Raw genomic sequence first — 18,802 nt, 5'->3', positions numbered from 1 at the left:
GTAGGGATAGGTAGGGATATACGTGGTGGGAAGCGGCTGACAGGCACGCTGCGGAACGCGGCAGGACATTTCTTAAATGAAAACGTCGCGTCTGTGTCCCGCTCCCACTGCGAAGGACCGTGAACAAGCAGATCTGGTTTCCCGAAGCGGAATTTGACCGAGCTGATAGGTTCCGAAAAGTGACGGGGACTTTTTAAAGCCCGAAAGTGGCGAAGGCTTTAATTTCCCTCCTGATCCCGCGGCAGTCCCGCCGCGGAACGCAGTGCCCTCTAACACCACAATGCGGCAATGATGGTGCTGCATTTCTGACACTTCCCTGGCTCCTGTCTGTCAGCTGAAGCCGCGTCTTGCTGGGGGGGACAGCGCAGGACTTGGCGGGCTCGGCTGTGAGCTGCGCTTGAGACAGGCGGCTCAACGACAGAACCACCTTTAACACAACATTGCTGATGTGGTTAAACCTCCGGGCGCAGAGGTACGTAATACTTGAACAGTATCACAGGCCGAACTGTTATTCCAGCCCTTGCCTATCTTTCAGATTTATTTGCTTTAGACAGGGGATTATTTCAAGTTCCAAGCAGCAGCCATCACGCTAACCTTATTTCGTCCCTTCGGCCTTTGCCTTCTCCTCCACCAGTTTCAGCATTTCCCTCCCATCTGCCCTTCTCATCACTGATCTGCCTCCAGTGTTGTCCCAGAGGACAGCCTGGTTTGAGGACAGCGAGAGTTCTGGATCATTGGGTAGGGCTGCAAAACAGCCCTAAGAGTACTTTCCTCTTGGCCATGTTTCTTATGCAAGTCTGCATATAATCAGCATAGACGCCAAGTCTTCCTGTACTCTTTCACTAAGTGCGTGACTCATTAACTTGAGGAGTTTTAAGTTCACTGGGAATTTAGATTAACTCAGTAGGAGTGTGAGACCATAGCACTGGGCTAAATTTTACCTTCTGAAGAAGGAAAAAAAAATTAAAAGGCCTTAAAAAATTATCTGAATTAATTGCTGTTAATATTACTGCAAAATATGGTCAGGTCTGTAAGCTCTCTCTCTAAGAATGATTTCCCCCCTTTCCTCATCTCTCATCTCTCCCCTGTAGTGAAAGTTAACATTTCACATTTGAGAGGAGGAATGTTGAAATCTACTGCTGTTTCTTTCTCACTTCTGAGCACAGATGTACTTCAGTTTTCCACACAGTCTCTCTCGTTAAATATGAGATTGAGCTTTGCATGAACCAGCTCTCTTTACAGGAGATTACAAGTGATATATATAATTGTAAACACAGCTCTTTCTGTATGGACACGAATCAAGCTTCCGTTTTGCCTAGAGCATTGACGAAGCTGGAAACCCTCCCTGCCAGAACACTTAGACTTTCTTCAACCTCAACATCAAAACAGTCATTCATCTCTTTGTATGGTCAAATAATGCTCAAACTTGTTCAAAGATTGAAGAAACAGAACAGGAATTGAGTTTAAATCATAGCGCTCCCTGGTAGGACTAAGTTCATACTGTGATGAAAGGGAATTCCATTTCAGCAGAGGACAGAAGTTCAACATGCAGCCAGTGGCAGACTGATGCAAAAAAACCCAACCCAACTATCCCACACAGAGTCAACTGAATACCACCTTGTGCCCCCAAAATCACCTCATCGTGCACAAAACCAGCGCAAATCACATGCATGCCTGTGAAACTCTGGGCTCGCATTCTTATATTAGGCAAGTATGAGGGCAATGACTGCAAATGGAGCAAGAGATGCATATTCAGGCCCTAAGTCTGGCTGCAAAAACTGTCAGTCTAACAATGAGTAAAACGGTGTCTCATTCTTCAAAATTCCCATGCACAGACTTTGCTAAGCCTCTGCACTGCTTATACATTATATAGATATAAAATATATAAATTACATTATAATGTGTATATATATACATTGTATATGTTTTATTACTATATTTACATCTATGTTCACTATATTTACATACATATATTTACTATACTACACTTTTTAAAATATATACATACATACATACAGGTATAGTAAATCTAGCCCTCATGTCACAGCGCAAAGGCAGCGGCGTTGTTTTGGAAGTCCTCTTCATGCGGAACTTGAGCTGGTTCTGCCTTCCAAGGGGATGGAGGGTGATCAGAAATGAGTAATTTACCCAACATTTTTGTACTAACAACTGGATTCAGATTCTAACACAATTTGAGAAGTAATACTTTCTTTCCAACTTTTCACTTAAACATCTTTATAAATCTATTAACATTTTTATAAATGCTATGAAATTATAGTTTTAAAGATAAAAGTAAAGGCAGAACTATTAACCAGACAAAAGAGAGTTCACCAAAAGACAATTTGAATATGAACATGTTAATTTACTATTTGGAGGTTCCTCGAGGTACCACTTCAGGGAACAGTATTTTCAAGCTGCTGAATATTCTCTTCTGGTTGCAAGATGTTTCCTATGCTTTTTATATTTAGATGAAAAATGCTTAGACACCTTTGGAAGCCAGTAAGACAGTAACAGCTATCACAATTTTAAAAATACATATTTAATTGTAAAGTTTTTGCCCCTTTTCCAAGTGTACCATATGAAACAATTCAGAAGCAACATTACTGCAGTCATCTTAGTCTACTTTCTGCATCAACACTATTGATCTTCCTGTGAATTACCGCTATACACAAAAGCAGACTTTGTCTGCACTGGGGTTAATATACACGCTGGTGCTTAATTTGGCTTCATTACTTATAGTAACACAGATTAATGTATGTAAAAATATAGACAGGCTTGAGGCCACAGGCACTGAATAAATATATATATGCACTTCAAAAACTGCTTGGAGAAATATTCCTCTGTGGTTAATAAAGCACTATTTTTTCAATTTATAGAATGTAAATTATCTTTATGCATATTCAAACACAAAGTTTTTCTTGCAGTGAATTAAACGAGATTAGTGGTCTAATTATATCTATCATCAGTCATGCAACCTCCCAGGCGTGATGACACTATTATGATGCCATAAATAATTTACTGATACAGTGAATCATACTTTAACATATTAATCATTCTGATTTTAGAATGTTAATCTTCTTTTTCCTAAATATTAAAATACAGTTTTCTCTGAACATATTCAGTTATATTCAGAAAGTGACATCCTGGGAAAGATTATCCCAATCTTTTTTCTTAGAAAAAAGGCTGACAGTCTATGCAGCCCTGTTGGTGAGCATTTGATTTCGACTGTTAGGAACAGGACAGGAAGTTTCAGAAAAAAAAATTCTCTCTCGTTTTAGATAAGTATCCCACGGTTATTTTTACTTTTAACTCAAATCTATTTTTAAATATGCTTCTTGTGTCTTCTGATGTCCTCAGAAATTCCATGTGTCCTTTTAAGCACTAATACTTTCTCTGTAGAGAAATTCTGTCTCTTGGCTTCACTCAGTGCAAATTTTTTTGGCGTTTCTTGACTTTTGCAATAACATTTCAGCGTTCTCTTCAAAGAAAGCCTGGGTGTTATATTTATTTACTTATTTACACTTTAAATCTAAATTTAAATCCCGAACCATATTTTGATTGCAAATGTAATGCCATTAGTGATTATATATGCTAACCAATGACACAGAATTTCAGAATATTAAATTTAATTCCACTCAAATCAATTTCACTGTTACACTGCCCAACTTTCAGTGGGAAAGAACTTTTCACATGGAAGACATGTTCTTGTCTAAAATATTCTTTATTATCTCCTTGTTTTTCACATTAATATTTTTAATTAGTGTTTCATAGTGTCCAAACTTTTCTATTTCACAATTGTATGATTATCTCAGGTGCGAATAATATGCTTTTAATAGGTACAAAACTTGAGAATAATTAAAGCATAGAAGACACTCTGTCAATGATAAAGATGATCACAATGTGACCATAACAATGGGGAAAGTTCTGGTTATGGAGTGCTTCAAGTACAGAGAGTTTCTTTAAGCTTACCTAAGCTTTGATGGCAATTTAAAAAAAAAAAAAAGAGGAAAAAAATACAGTCTAGCACAAACAACTTCCTACTATTCAGTGAAAACAATCAGTTTTTCCAAGGTTCTCACTTTTGTTCCTATTTCCTCTTAATAATCAAATTTTTAACAGAATTGTGGCTGTAGTCAGTTTTTCCCAGCTATACACATCGAATTTATTTTCTGTGGAGAATACAGCAATAAAGCTTTTGTTACAGAACCCTACAGGTTAGCATACCTAGCAATGGACACCAATGTTATATTTTGATACCTATGCACCAGATGGCACAGAGTCCTTCCCACTGACCTGACGGCATGAGTGAGCTATTTTAATAAAGCAGGCACAAAATGTAACTTGCCTTCTGTTTTTTCCACCAAAGTAAACTGCACAGTAACTGCTTCAGAAAAAGCACTAGTTTATAATGACAGAGCAAAGTCCTTCCTTTACTACAGATAAATGAGCTCTGCCTGACATGTTCTGCTGCTGGAACTCAGGACTATACATCTTCTGTGAAATGTCTATTGTTTTGCTAAGTTTATAGCAGGAAGTGAATCAGGAGATGGGTACATTTTAGGCAGAAGTTCTATTGTAAAGCCAACAGCAACAAAGTAGCTTTAGGGATAATACTGTTTCTTTTCTTCTAATTAAGTTCCTAAAGCCATATAAAGAAGCTATTCTGTGCGAATCTTATTAATTCATTCCATGTCAAAGAATTAACAGGGAGAAAGGTTAGTGCCCAGGAAGCAAGCCCCACTATTCAACTCCAGCAATAAGGTCCTTCTACACTGATGTCATTATAACAATTCCCGTAGCTGTTTAGAGCTTGTCTATTTAATTCTTCATACAATACCATCGTTATGTCAGTGATCACTTGAGCATATGAAGAACAGCACTTTAGGACTGAAACACACATTTATTTTAGCTCTGCCTGGCAAGTTATTACACTGGCCAAAGTCAGAACTTTTCAGAACTATTACTTTTGATTTATTTTGCTCCACTGAAAGCCAAAATAGTTTCTTTATCCTACAGTTAGATACACTCGGAGGGTGATTGGCCTAGCATCATAGTAAGTTACTCAGAACTAGGAGCCTGTCTGCTTGCTGTCACTCAGATTTAAGCCCACTTAAGCCCTCTCAGTCAGAGGAAAAACAGTCTTTAATCTTTTGGAGAATTAGGCTCCAGCAAAACGAGACACCTTACCTTTGAATGAGAGCATCCACGTGATGTTTAACATCGTTTATTACACGTTATAATCACACCTTTAGTCAATTCCCCTTAACTCCTATAGTAGATGCATGCCCTAAGTGGTGTACACATATCTTTAATCACCTCAGTTCCAGTGGATAGGCAGAGCATGCCCTGGGCTGTTATCAGTTTGCACACCACTTCATACCATTAGTTCTGTTCTCCACAGCAACAGATTTAGTTAAGGACGCAGGAGTGAAAGGTTTAAAATTTTATCCCTGAGTAGGCAATTTAAGTTTTCATTTCCAGTTTCTCTTTCTCCTTACTAGATTTTCACCTTTACCTTTCAAGGCCATGTACAAACAAGCATCTCACAAGGTGATATCCACCTACTACCTTCCTCCTCCTCCCCAAAACTATTAGCTATGACTACTTTTGTTTCCCTGTCATCCTCCTGTGTCTGAATCTGCAGACAAACTGCTTCACGCACAGAGCCAACTCTCATTCCAGCCAACACAGAACGTGACCCCGTCCTTCTTCAAATTCCTTCAAAAAAGCATTGTATTTTTCAACAGGTCTTATGCAGAAAGAAAACATATTACAAAGCCATGAAGGTTCCTAATTTTGAGTTTCTCAGTAACATTTCACTTATGTACACGAGGCCTCAAGTTCTTCATAGAAAAGGAAGACTTCCTGCTTGCTTACAGGCTTTTTTGAGGTTTGTTTTATACCGAAAAGCCAACCTTAGTTAACTAGAATGTTGTTATTTCAGTTTTGTTCCTTAAAACTCCATTTGTATACATAGGTTTTTCAGGTACAAGAAGTGAAAATATAGTTAGGCTTTCAAACTTCAACCTCTGCAAAAAGCCTGTCGGAAAAAAAGGAAATGAGGAGAAAGCACTCTGATGCATCTAATCACTAGTCTATTGTTCTTAAAAAGAAAGTAGAATGAGATCAGGAAGAGAGGGTCACTGTATCTGCAGTCTCTTTGACTTCTTGCTCTTTAAAGAAGAACATTGCATTACTGAATTTGTGTCTGGGTCAGCAGGATAAGTTACCAGCAGTACATTGGTTGGAGATAGGACTGTGTAAAATGCGACATCAACATCTGAAATCTAAGTTCTAGTTCTGAAATTACGTACTACATAGTCAAAGATTCCTACTGGAGCTTTCTTCCTTTCTTTTTTCCCCAGTTAGTAACACTTCAATGTTTTGATTTTGAGGTAGTAAAGGTAGTTTACTAGATGTTTTACAGAGATATTCATCCTCAAGTGGTTGAAATATGCTTTCTCAATACTACAGTGACTAGAGAGAAGGATTTGCTTGTTCCAAATTGATAGTTTCACTACAAAGATATTTTTCATATAAAATACTGCTCTGTAAATACTACAAGTGAATGAAATCTATCTGCTATGCACTGGGACAGAAATCCTTATTCTTTGAAAGCAATAGTAAGACTTCCACTGATTTAACATGATGGCAGTGTTTCAGAAGTCAGGACTGGAAGAGATGTGTTATTATACTGTGTAATAAGAGTGCGAATTCAAATGAGTTTCCAGGCCATTACAAAACCACCAGACAAATAAGTAAGAACATTCAGTATTTGTAATATTACAGGCAGTGCCATTCCTATTCTGTCTTGTCAGTGCCTGTGTTCTGCAGGCCCTGATTTCATTTGCTGCCTAGCTGTAAAGACAACATTTGCCAACACAGAGTACCACCTACAAACAAGTTTGGAAGAACAAGATTATTTAGATGCTACTATCAGTTTGGTTCATTGTGAAATTACAGCTAAAAATTGTTGCCTGGATTAAGTCTCCAAAGCGTTCTACAGCAATAAATTCTAATAACCCAGATGTGGTTTTGCTTTCATGTTAAGCTTTCCCAAACTGGAGTTTGAAAGTCACTGCAGGTCAGTTAGTATGCTATGACTTCTTCATACTCAAAAAGTAACAGTGTGAAGTTGACTTATTTATCAGAATCTGCCTTTCTCAATACAGCTCTTCCACCAGTGTAGACTGCATGAACAGGGAAGGTGAAGGGAAGGAGTAATAATTCTATTATAGCCATCCTTGCTAGTGCTACTGTTACAATAGAACAAGACAACAACAACATCCTTTGACCAAGCTACTAAAGAAATTAATTACAAGCAGTGGAAATGAAAGTGAGAGAAAGCTCCATTTTCCTTCTACCAGAGCATTCTGTGCTTGTTGTGTTGCTTGTCTGTAAGAAATAAAACCATACTACAAAATACTATTCACTACAGCCTCGTAGTTCCTAAGGCTGTTACATACTTCCTACTAACAGGCAGTTGGGGGTAAAGCCAGAAACATCTGCCCACTAAATATCACATCACTAAAACAATATTTAATATCTGACCACACATCTACTTAAGAGTAGCTTACCTGTCAATGTTCAAATATACAAGCAAGATTCACACTTAGGAACTAATAAAAACAAACAAACAAACAAAAACACACAAAAAAAACCCAAAAACTCAAACCAAACAGAACCCCAACCCCAAAAAACTATGAGACCTAGAATTTAATTGAGCTTTACTATCCTGCAGTAATCATCTTTTCTTAGCTTCTTAGCCTTATTTCAAGAGCCAACTTGAATATGCTTTTGTAGAGGCCATTGAGAAAATTCAAGCCTGCTGACTAGGTCCTTCTTTATTTTAATGGAATATACCCGATTAATCAAGATTGCACTTGGAGTGACTCATTCAGTCTACATATTTCATTCTTTATTGCAAGTATGAATCCCAGATCATCCACAAGGATATCGGTCAGCCCAGCCCACATCTGCCCTTCCTCTCCAGCCCAAACTGCTCTTGCTGGACTCTGTTGAGACTGGGAGTCATCAGCACCAACTGTTCCAAAAACCACAGTCTGTGAGGAGCTGCCCTCTTCTAGGAGGACATTCAAAAAGCAGGAAAAGGATGGACACTTTCAGTGCCGCAGGTGATCTGTTTTACATTTTCAAGAAACTCAAAACTTTTGGGAGAGGTTAAGTTTACTTTGTGTGCACTTTTGTGACCTGCCACATAGGCAAAGCATGCAGCCTGCTTTGGCAGGCAGAGATTGAGCATCTGCACTAGTGGCACCCAGATTAGAGAGCATGGTGGTTACATAGACATTTGCAACTCTCAGCCTCCCTCATCTTTCTCTCCACAACACTCTACCATCAAAAAAAAACAAACCAAAACAAAAACCAGAACAAAGGAAGAAAGGGGAAGGAGAACTAGGACAACCAGAACTGCACACTGACTTTTATAAATAATTTCCCAATAACTAGTGAAAACGCAAGTGGAAGCAACAGCCAATCACAAACCCAACTAATTTATTTATAAGCTATGCTGTTAGAAGACTGAAATACCTATTTTTAATATTTCGGTAGCTAATCATCACAACTTTTGTATCAGAGCTACCAGAAATAGCTTACCATGTGCAACAATATTTTTGTTACAGTGCACACAAAATATACAAAAATATACAAATACTGTACTTACATACATACATAAACACATGAAGAGATTCTGGTACAAATGAATCATCATTCAATGTCATTGGCTTCAAGCAACGGGATTTATTACAGTACGTAGTTGCTCTGTCTGCCTTTCCACAGACATGTATTATTTTGAAATAAAAATCAATGGCTAGTGAAATAATGCATTAATATGATTTGAAACACTGCCTCAGCTCATGAAACTTTCTACCTTTAAAGAGTTAGCAGCTCAAAACGCTTAAAGGAAATAAAAAAGAAAACCAACCAAACCCTTAGTATATAAAGAGTTGCTTTTCAATTTCTTAATACTGGTTATAAACCATTAGCTGCATTAACAGGCAATAGCCTCAACTTCACATATTCCTATTTTTTCTAGTTACTCTTCTTTCACTGGCAAGAATCTGAACCATCTTTGTGACAACATTAACTACTCACCACTACCACCCTTTTACAGGATCCACGTCTTATTTATTATAGGAAGTTAGGGACAGGCTACTACAGGAAATAAAATATATCCAGAACAACAAGAGATTTCTTTCAGAATGTGTATTTTGAGTTGCCATCTTTATAAAGTTCTTAATCATTGCTGAGAGAATATTAGTTTATACAAAGTATATATATATAAAATAATTATATATACATACATAGTATATATATCATTGTAATAATCAAGTCAGTGTACGTCTAGTACAGACTTTGGTTTTAGAGTGTTTGTTTCATTTATTTTCAAAGGCTGTATTGTCCTCTTTTAATATTTCCCACATGCAATGCAGCAAAATAGAGGAATCTGTTAAAAAAAATGTGGTTTTGTTCATGATATCTTCCTACCAAGAGTGCAGCTGTTTTTTCTTGTTCTCACTTCCAGGTGGTTAGTACAGGCTTTCCTGAATCTCTTGCACGATTTCCTTTTACTCCAGTGGACTGCCCGGAACGACCTCGCAAGTCACGATCAGGCCCATCACTTTGCGCCATCTCTTCATCGTATCTGAAAATAAGATAGCCTGTTCAATGCCTTGTCAAGCTATTCACTCCACAAACAAGAGTGGGTCTTCTGTTTTCTATTTCGCTTAATATCTAGCACTGAAATGCAATAAAAGCTATTCTACACTAAGGTTTTTACTTGCATTATTTGGTATGCAACGATTATTCAAGGAAATATACTACCACATGATGTTACAATACAGATCAACTGAAATATCTTCAGCTACTTTTTGAAACAAATCGTCTGGTAGCTTTGGTTAAACTCTTGAATTTGTGAAATTCTACGCTTGTGAAATTTCACGCATACTTCTGTATTTCTCCTCACTACACAGGCCTGTGGTTAAGCAGGAACATCAGACTGCCGACAGTTTTAATAAAGTCTTAAGCTACTGCTTCAAACAGACGCTTGTTAGCTGCAGCGCTAAAAAACTCCACTGTTGCATCAGAGTGGGAAAGAATGAGGTGAACAAACAACAGCGTGCTTAAATTAAATGCATTTGACGACACGTATTTTGTAACACTTAACCGCAGCGACAAGTAGTTCTTTAAATATCTAAGCCCATTATGGCCTCAGATAACCTCAGTATATACTTACCTCTCAGCTGCTATGGAAATTCCAAGCAGAAATTGGCTATAGATGCATAAGTGTAATTATCAAAAGATAATACTACAATATGTTGTAGAACAGTCATAATATATAATTAGTTACACTACTGTACAGGTATTTGCAGCTACCACGTATGAAACGTTCATTAAGACTTAAATCATAATTCACCCAACATGTACATATTTAACTGTCTTTACTAGTATATAGAAAGTACTTAGGATCCGTATGAACTAGTGGAACAACTATTCACATAACCATTTTCCTGATGTACTGAAATTCAAAAAATCCCAAAAAACTGTTTTATCAATAGGGTATTTAAATCGATGTTCCTCTGTATAAGACCAATCAAATCCCCCAGACACTCCAATATAAAGATCTCTGTACCCTTCATTTCTCTCTTGTAATTAAAATCGGTGAATTAAAAAAAAAAATCTGACAACTCATTATTATTACAACCATGAATTACAGGAGTCAAGTGGCATCATTTTTATGAACTGAGAGAAAATTTGTATCAAATAGCTATCATGTCTATTTAACTACCATCTATATATTACATTCAATACAATTGAAGTTCTGCTCACATAGAAGAAAAACACTCTCTTTGCATCTACCCCTCAAATCTCACTACTGGATGCTCAGAAGGTGAAGACAGGGGCTTATCAGACAAGTAACATTCCCTCTGGAGATGAGGTGAGGCAACTCTGCTTTAAGACACTCCTGCCTCCAGTGTTGCTATTGCAGTTCCCAAAAAATGAAGTGGTACTTTGTGCCCATTTTTTGCATCAGAATGAAGTTCACCTTATCTCTGTGTTCTCTGTTATACATTAAAAAAGTGATATTACTGAAAAACATTTGCATTTATATAGAACATTGATAAAACTTACAAGACTTCATAATTGCCAAGAACCTCTTTTGGTGGAGACTTATTCCATTTACAGTCTGGAATTTCCCCATTAGGCACAGCAATATTAAGTGTGTCATTAATAAGATTATACTTCAAGATGCGATCATTAGCAGTACTGGAAGTAAGAGAAGGGGAAGCATTAACCTACAAAAGAAAACAAAAAGTCAGCATCAACGTTTTGAGCGCTATATAGTTCTCCAAACAACATGTGTGATGACTATATGTACTATTCGGGAAATTAAGACTCAGTGTCTCAAAACACATCTTTCAGTTCCTCAGACACTGGAAGGAATGCCCCATTGGGTATTTTTCTTTTTACTTAAACCCAAAAAGTACCATACCACTAAGTGTCTGCAGCATCAGCCTGAAAATTTTTGTTGAGACTAGAGTCACCAGGGTTAATCAGACTAGACAGAGATTTTTGTTTAATTTTCTAAGCTTACATGGATAACAAAACCATAGATTTCAGTGCTTACAACTTGCCTGCTTCAATCCAACAGCTGTCATGTACAGAAATCTGTGGGTTTCTTCTGAATAAACAGCTTTTATTTATGTTCTTTATCTGAGATCTTCCCTGTTAAATTTTGAGCTGGAGAAACACATACATGCTCTCTATTCAAAGGACTACATTGCATCTTGTTTTAATTAAAACTGGGATTTATTTCATGTATCTCTTGTGTTTCAGATTTATTGTGGAGAAGTGCTATCAGAACAATAAAAAGATTAATTTTTTTTAATAAAATCTGTTTACCTTTGATCTTTCACTTTCAATTAGACTGAGGAGGAAGAGGGCTGGATAAATTTTATGTTGAACAGAATGATCCAAAGTTAATACACTAAAGAGAAATTTATGTAAAAAAAAAAGCCTTCAAAATAACCCAATTATCGTATGTGTGCCTCTTTTCCTTCCTCACTGCCTGCAACATTAAGGCTATAGAAGCATTTAAAACTCAAGGTCGATGTTATGCTCCATCTAGTCAATGCCAATTTTCCAGCTACTGATACAGTATCTAATAGAGCTGCTAACATTTGGACTGCCTCTGCACTGGATTTAAAAGACAAAACAGAAAGCCATGAGCAAATAGAAACAACTGGAACCACCAAACAAAGAGGAAACAAAAGCACATGCTAGCTTGGTCATCACAGGGCCCATTATACTTTCCAACATTTTTCTTAATCCACGTACCTGAGGAACAAAAGATGTTTCAAAAGAGGAAAAACTACATTAAAATCTACTTAGATTTATTCTGCGAAACGAAGTGGAAGCTTTTTCCTGTGTTTTATGTAACTTTACCTCAATTAGCCATGGTTTAAGCTTGTCATCAATGATAATGTCATATCCATAACACTCAAAGCAGTGCTTGTCATTATTCATTACAGGCTAAAAAAAAAAAAAGAAAGAGACAACAATATGTATCAAAACCCAACAATTTAGTAAGTAACCCAATTAGACACTTGGTTTGCCAGACATCACATGTGATTACATTGTGAATCTTCTACAACAGTTTTCAATGTTACAACTCTCACATAAGCTTGCTAACTAGTAAGTTAGATATTGTTCTTTTTTCCAAGCTCTGAGTAAATATTTCAATATTAATGATTGCATTAATAAGTTAGATTAATTTTCTATTATGTTTCCAGCTTTAAAATAAAAGTGTTTTCATATTTTGCAAAAGTAATAATATTTAAAGCCTGCATGCGTCAAGAGAAAGTAAGAAGTTCTAAAATTTACATAACACAGCTTCACGTAATCATGAATTCTTTAAACTTCAGAGAAAGGAGACTTACTGAAAGATGTTTTTTTATTATGCTGCTGTAAATATGCAGAAATTTGAGGTCGAACAATTACCAGATATATTTTTAAATTATCATTAGCTCAAGCCAACTATGATCCCAAAAACCAAGAGAGACCAAGGGCCAAGCTGTACTTAAATATACAACTTTTAGAGAATCAGTTGTTTTCCAGCATCTGCTAAACATTTGCAGTATGCATGGCAAGAGTCTTCTCCTATGCAAATGTCACCAGATCTTTTAAAGAAACCTCTGTAACAGGTTCATGACATGTTTTCCCCTAGACTAACAATAAAAGCTTTTCGGTTCTTCAGGGAGTGAAAGGGGGAAGGAGGAACAAGCATATCCCATTACATTTGCCATTGTCAGAAAGATGGAGGACCAAAACATGCCCTGCTTAATAATTATCAACACTTTTAATCTTCTAAGATTCTGCTAACATTTGGATTATATATATATATATATATATATATATCCCTTTCTTCTCACATCTGGTTTCAAATAACTGCACAGCAGAGCACCTCCCACTGATCCTAGCTTCATGACCTTGTCTGTGTGCCGATTCTGGTGTTCATCTAGTCCTTCACTGAGGTGATTCTGTTTATTACGCTGCAGAATATTAACTCACCCATAAAGCAAGACAGTAATTGGATGAGTGAGCTGATTCAGCTCGTAATGGTGCCAGGACTAACCCAAAAGAGGTGACAGGATCATACACTTGGCAACGTGACAGTCCTTGGCACCAGTATGCTCTTCGGTTACCCCAGCTGACCCACAGAGTGACACCTGTTCTCTAATGTAATCATGGGATATTGCTCAAACACTAGAAAGTCACTCAGGCAGAGGATCCATTGCTACCTTTTTTTTTTAAGTAACAGATCGTGACAACTGTGTGACTCGTGTATGAAAGAGCTGAAAGTAAGTTATGTAACTCTGCTGAACTAATACCCTTACATTTTCTTTGATAAATTGTCCTCCAGAGCTATTTTTTCTTTGACACAGTTGTTATTGCTGAAATGATGTCACATGCCTTGGCAGAGCTTAATACTATTCACAAGGGCATTAACAAGTCATATTAAATAGTTCACAGAGCCCTCAAGGAAAGAGATTCATTCACTTCTTCAATCTGCACAGATAGCTCACCCACCCACCCCAGATTCAAGTTCACTCAGCTGAGAGAAATCAGGAGATAACAGTATTGCAGAAATCAGCATCAACACCATCACTCAAAGAGCAGGAAACAGATTTTAGGGGGTTTGAAGGCAAACTCACTTTCATGGTTATGAGAAGCCTGCAGCCGCAATGCTATGGCTGGCAGCACTCCAGGAACAGCACTCACCGCAACAGCCTTCAGTGACTGCACAATTATCCAGTGGATTTCATCAAACAGCTTGTTTGTGACTTCCTTTCCACGGGTGCTCTCCAGGTACAGGCGTAAGTTACTCACGGTCCACTTGCCTCCATGGATATGATTGTAATCATCCTGAAGAGTTAAGGAGTCAATTCAGCCTGAGATTTTGAAATTGTTCAGCAGTTTTGTTTCACTCACACACAAAGCCCACTTACATACAAGTACTGATCTACAAACAAACTCAGCAAGCTGCTTTTACTCTTTTACAGCTTTATGAAGACTTCAGCTTTACTTTGAACTGCCCTCTATATAAACAACTATTTTTATTATAGCTGTATATGTATACATCACACATTGCAAATCAAGTAATAAATCTTTCTTAGGAGGAAAAAAAATCAACTGTACTTTGACAGTTTTATGGTAAAATATAATTTATGATGGGAAATACAAGTTTTAAAATGTGAAAGGACAGAACTGAACTTTCTCCTCTTCTGGGGATAAGTGAGAGATATTAAGTGAGCAACAGCAAAATTTCACTGAATTAGCAGTTTTTAAATGTAGCGCTTGAAAGTACTTGTCTGTGTTTATTCATTTAAAATGCAGCTTTTCTGTTTCCCAAAAGGCAAACACGGTATCTTCTTAATGGTGCTACTGAGAGCCGTTACATTCAAGAGCACAGTGAAATGACACCTGAATTATTTTTAAAGTTTAATGTTTCAGGTAATTCAGTATTTTGATATAGAAAAAACACCAAGTGCTACTGAACAGGAGAAAATAGGAAGTTACCTCATATTTGTCTTTTCAGAGGCTATCAAGGCTCTGCACTATATTCTCTTTAAATGGAAAGACAAAGCAAACTGAGGGTACTCTCACTGCTGGAAAGACACACATTTGGCCTTCATATAATTCTCAGAACAAATGCTTTGTCCTTTTATAAAGGTTCTCCTCAAAGCATTTCTAAAAATTAACAACTGTAGGCCTGCTTAGTTATAAAACACAGAATGCACAGAGCAGAAAAAATTGTCAGAGGAACCAAATCTGTTGTGTGCTCTAACACAAGGTCAGAGAACCCTCTACCTATTTTTAGGTTTTTTCTATAGCTCCCCCCTTAGTAAATTTGGAAAACTGGACTGTACAAATAAAGATCTGAAACATGGTTCTCAGGACTTGCTGCATGGAAGAAATGTCTTGAGACCAGATTCCAGCAAGGGAACAGAGATCAAAGTTTCAACTCTTTTGCACTTCAGAACAAGTACTCAAATCAAAATAGCCTGCAACTGGGTAGAGCTTTACACAATCTCAGCTGTTTAATTTAAAATATTAAAACAAAGTAGAATATTGCAGGCTACTTAGAAGATCACTAACTGAAAATAATTAAATAGAAGAATTACTGTTGTTTTGTCTGTATTACACATGCAGTGAATAATGACTTAGAGCTGTATTTTCCAGCACAAACATTGCTTACCCTCCTTCCTTCATTTCACCCTTTCCCTCTCCCTCATATTGAACTGCATGATTTTCAAATTAGGGATGTTTTCCCATGAGCTTGCAGGGAAACACACTGGAACTCTACCGTTCACTTAGGCCTTAGAGCAGAGATTAACAGCTAGAACTTAAAGAGTTTTTCCAGACCTCATCATAATTTTGATAAATCATTTGACAGGTCAAATTAGGCTCTTCTAAAACTGTACAGCCTAAGTGCCTCCACAGTTACAGACACGTTTAAACCAGAAGGACAGATAGGATGGATAGAGTGGCTTTACATTTCAATTTTCTTATTTCTTTCTGCAAACCTCAACATATTAATGACTCAATTTCTAAAAAAGTTTTCAAATACTCTAGTAATGACTCCACATTTTTAAGTTGCTAGATCTATACCCATTTTTGTTGTCCTTTCTTCTCTCAAAGCGACCTCAGCACTACTTTCACTTCTACTCGGGAGAAACCTTGAAGGCCATTATTTAGCTGGTAGTGAAGATGAAAGGGTGCATAACAACAGGATAGGCAACATATCACAGGCCTCACTTCTTCACTGCTACTGGCAACAGCATCATGATTTATGCTCTAAGTTGTATGGGATCTGCTTTCACCGCAATTCTCAGTGTGCCCTCTCAAACCATGAGTTTGAAGTACGTCTCAAATCAGCACCTGTGCAAGAAAATGTTTGTAGTACAGAAAAATGTTGGATTTTGACACTTAACCCGGTTTATAACTATCACCATAAGTGACATTTATAGTTCACACTGTTGTTATAGGAATATCCAGGTAAAAACAGTTATGCTGCACACCTTACAGAACAATAACAAACAAGGGATGTTTAGCAAAATTTCAATTCAGGATACATTATATGTATCCTGTGTGTGAGTATATGTGTATGTGTATGTACATACAATTTATTTTCCATACTCTTAAAATAAAACCCATGAAATTAGGAAGTGTGACAATAGAGCTTTAATTACTGTAACAGAGGCACGGTTTCTAAATCACAGACATCCGCTAAACCCACTAAAGGGACAGTCATCATCATCAGATGGATTCCCTGAAGAAACAAGGCCTGATAATAGTGTATGCCCACCTGTTTGTGTCACCCCTGACCCGCTAGCCTTTCCTCTCACTGGTGAATTTCAGCCTATTTTGGCATTGGGAAGTGCTGTCAAAGCTATCAGATTTCCACATGTTTTATGAATATCAATGGCAAATCACAGGACAGAACTGTTCTGCAGGCAGAACTCCATCTTTGTTGGTTCAAGAGGAAGCCACCAGCTGGCCAGACAGCAAACATTTATCTCCAAGCCCACAACTGCACATTCCCTTTCTTACCCAGAGACAGAAAAGGGCAAGGGAAACATAGGAAGAAGCTGGAAAGCACTGTGATGACTAACTGTTGAAAACAGGAAAGCTGAATTAACTGCATGACAGAGAGGGAAGGGGAGACCAAGAAAGCAATATTTAAGTGCTATTATAAAATACAAATCCACAGGAACCAGGCTTCATTAATTCCACTGCTTGCAGAATCAATTGCTAAGTGAGCATATTAGCATTTAAATGACAGGAGACTTGAAAAAAAAACCCCTGCTTTCAACTACTGCAAGTCAATACCGAAGATATCACAGTCTATTAGAAGGCTGCAACTCATTATCTTGCATACTTTTGATCTACAGTCTTCTGAAATTTATTTCTTTGCAAGTTCAAGTTAAAGTATTTTAATTGCAAGACAATGAAGAATATGACAAATAAAACCTTTCTATTCCAAGTTTTTGGGACAATTTAAGAAAATCAGTCTTGCTACAAAAGAGCACCTAAGAACTCAGTACACTTACCCCATGTTTCTGAATGGCAACATTTGTAAGATGTACAAACATGTTATCCAATTCACTTGTACTTGGCGTATATTTTACTGTGCAAAACCGGCAAAATCCAAGTTTATACCTGAAATGCAAAGATCAATTAAAATGTGTTAAACCTCAATAAGAAAAAGGAAAAAAAGGCATCCTAGGATATACCATGCACATGTTAAACTTCTTTGTGCAGCAAGCGCAACATTACCTTGACTACATGAAACATTCTCTCAAAACAAAACACAAATATATACAATCTTACATGTAACATCTCAGTGGACGATAGGTAGATACCAAAACATACAGACGGAGATCAAATTTCTTTCCACCAATAAGTAATGGATTGTTGATATAGAGAGAAATCACATAGGCTTCTTTGGAAGATTGAGATACAAACCTGAAAAACACAAATCATGTCTCAGAATGTGACAACTGCAGACATAATCCTGTGAGTCTTTTTCTTCTTTAGAAGCAGTCAGTAAATTTTGGATTGACTGAAATCTTGCATCTTTTGCCAAGACAATGTATAAAGTTGTAGTGGTTAATGATACACATTTGGCATCAGGCATTATATACCAAAAGAAGTTAAAAATACTGAACAGATGACCAAGATCAATTAACCATTTAAAGTCAGTTTTGAAGTTAACAGGGTAGCTGACTGAGCCATTCAGAACACAGGTCTACAAGCCAGTCTTTTCCTTGGAGAGCATTTAGAGCTTGGCACTGTTCAGACAAGCAGAGTACGTTTTACATTACCTTCGTTAGTTAAGGTCTTATAAGCCTAGAATATGTGTATTTATGCTTGGTGTGCAATTGCAAACCACTGTGAAAAGCTAAGGTATCTTTCAGACTGTGACAATCTTCAGATTCCAAGTCAAAGAAAAAAAAAAAGAAAAAGAATCAAGTGATATTCAGCCAGACACTTTGTAACAGGAAAAAAAAAATAACATTAATTGCGAGAACATTTACTAGCCAGAAAAGCACAGACTGCTAACCTGTTTCGTCAATTTAGAAGCAGATCACCAACTTAAGGTGTATTATTTTGTGCTTCAAACGGACAATGTATTTATTTCATATAAATGCATTCTTCCTTTGTACTGATTTAAAAAGTGAATTAATACATATTAAATAAAATAATTACTGAAATTGCT

The 18,802-nt window shown here is 37.0% G+C and overlaps 1 protein-coding gene across 1 annotated transcript in view; it reads right to left on the bottom strand.

Annotated features, from left to right (window-relative positions):
- Positions 1 to 9,534: 9,534 nt before the first annotated feature.
- Positions 9,535 to 18,802, bottom strand: part of TTLL1 (tubulin tyrosine ligase-like family, member 1) — a 13,776-nt gene continuing 4,508 nt past the window's right edge. Inside the window, exons 4-9 of the mRNA XM_010183232.1 lie at positions 17,914 to 18,048; positions 17,634 to 17,742; positions 14,302 to 14,445; positions 12,466 to 12,552; positions 11,152 to 11,315; positions 9,535 to 9,664 (exon numbers count right to left, since the gene is read on the bottom strand). Coding sequence (XP_010181534.1) covers positions 9,535 to 9,664; positions 11,152 to 11,315; positions 12,466 to 12,552; positions 14,302 to 14,445; positions 17,634 to 17,742; positions 17,914 to 18,048 — 769 coding nt within the window. The remainder of the gene's footprint in view (positions 9,665 to 11,151; positions 11,316 to 12,465; positions 12,553 to 14,301; positions 14,446 to 17,633; positions 17,743 to 17,913; positions 18,049 to 18,802) is intronic.

The sequence above is a fragment of the Mesitornis unicolor genome, unplaced genomic scaffold, assembly GCF_000695765.1.
Source record: "Mesitornis unicolor isolate BGI_N332 unplaced genomic scaffold, ASM69576v1 scaffold40250, whole genome shotgun sequence".
NCBI lineage: Eukaryota > Metazoa > Chordata > Aves > Mesitornithiformes > Mesitornithidae > Mesitornis > Mesitornis unicolor.
Note: the sequence above shows the minus strand (reverse complement) of the source record. Positions and strands in the feature narration are given on the sequence as shown.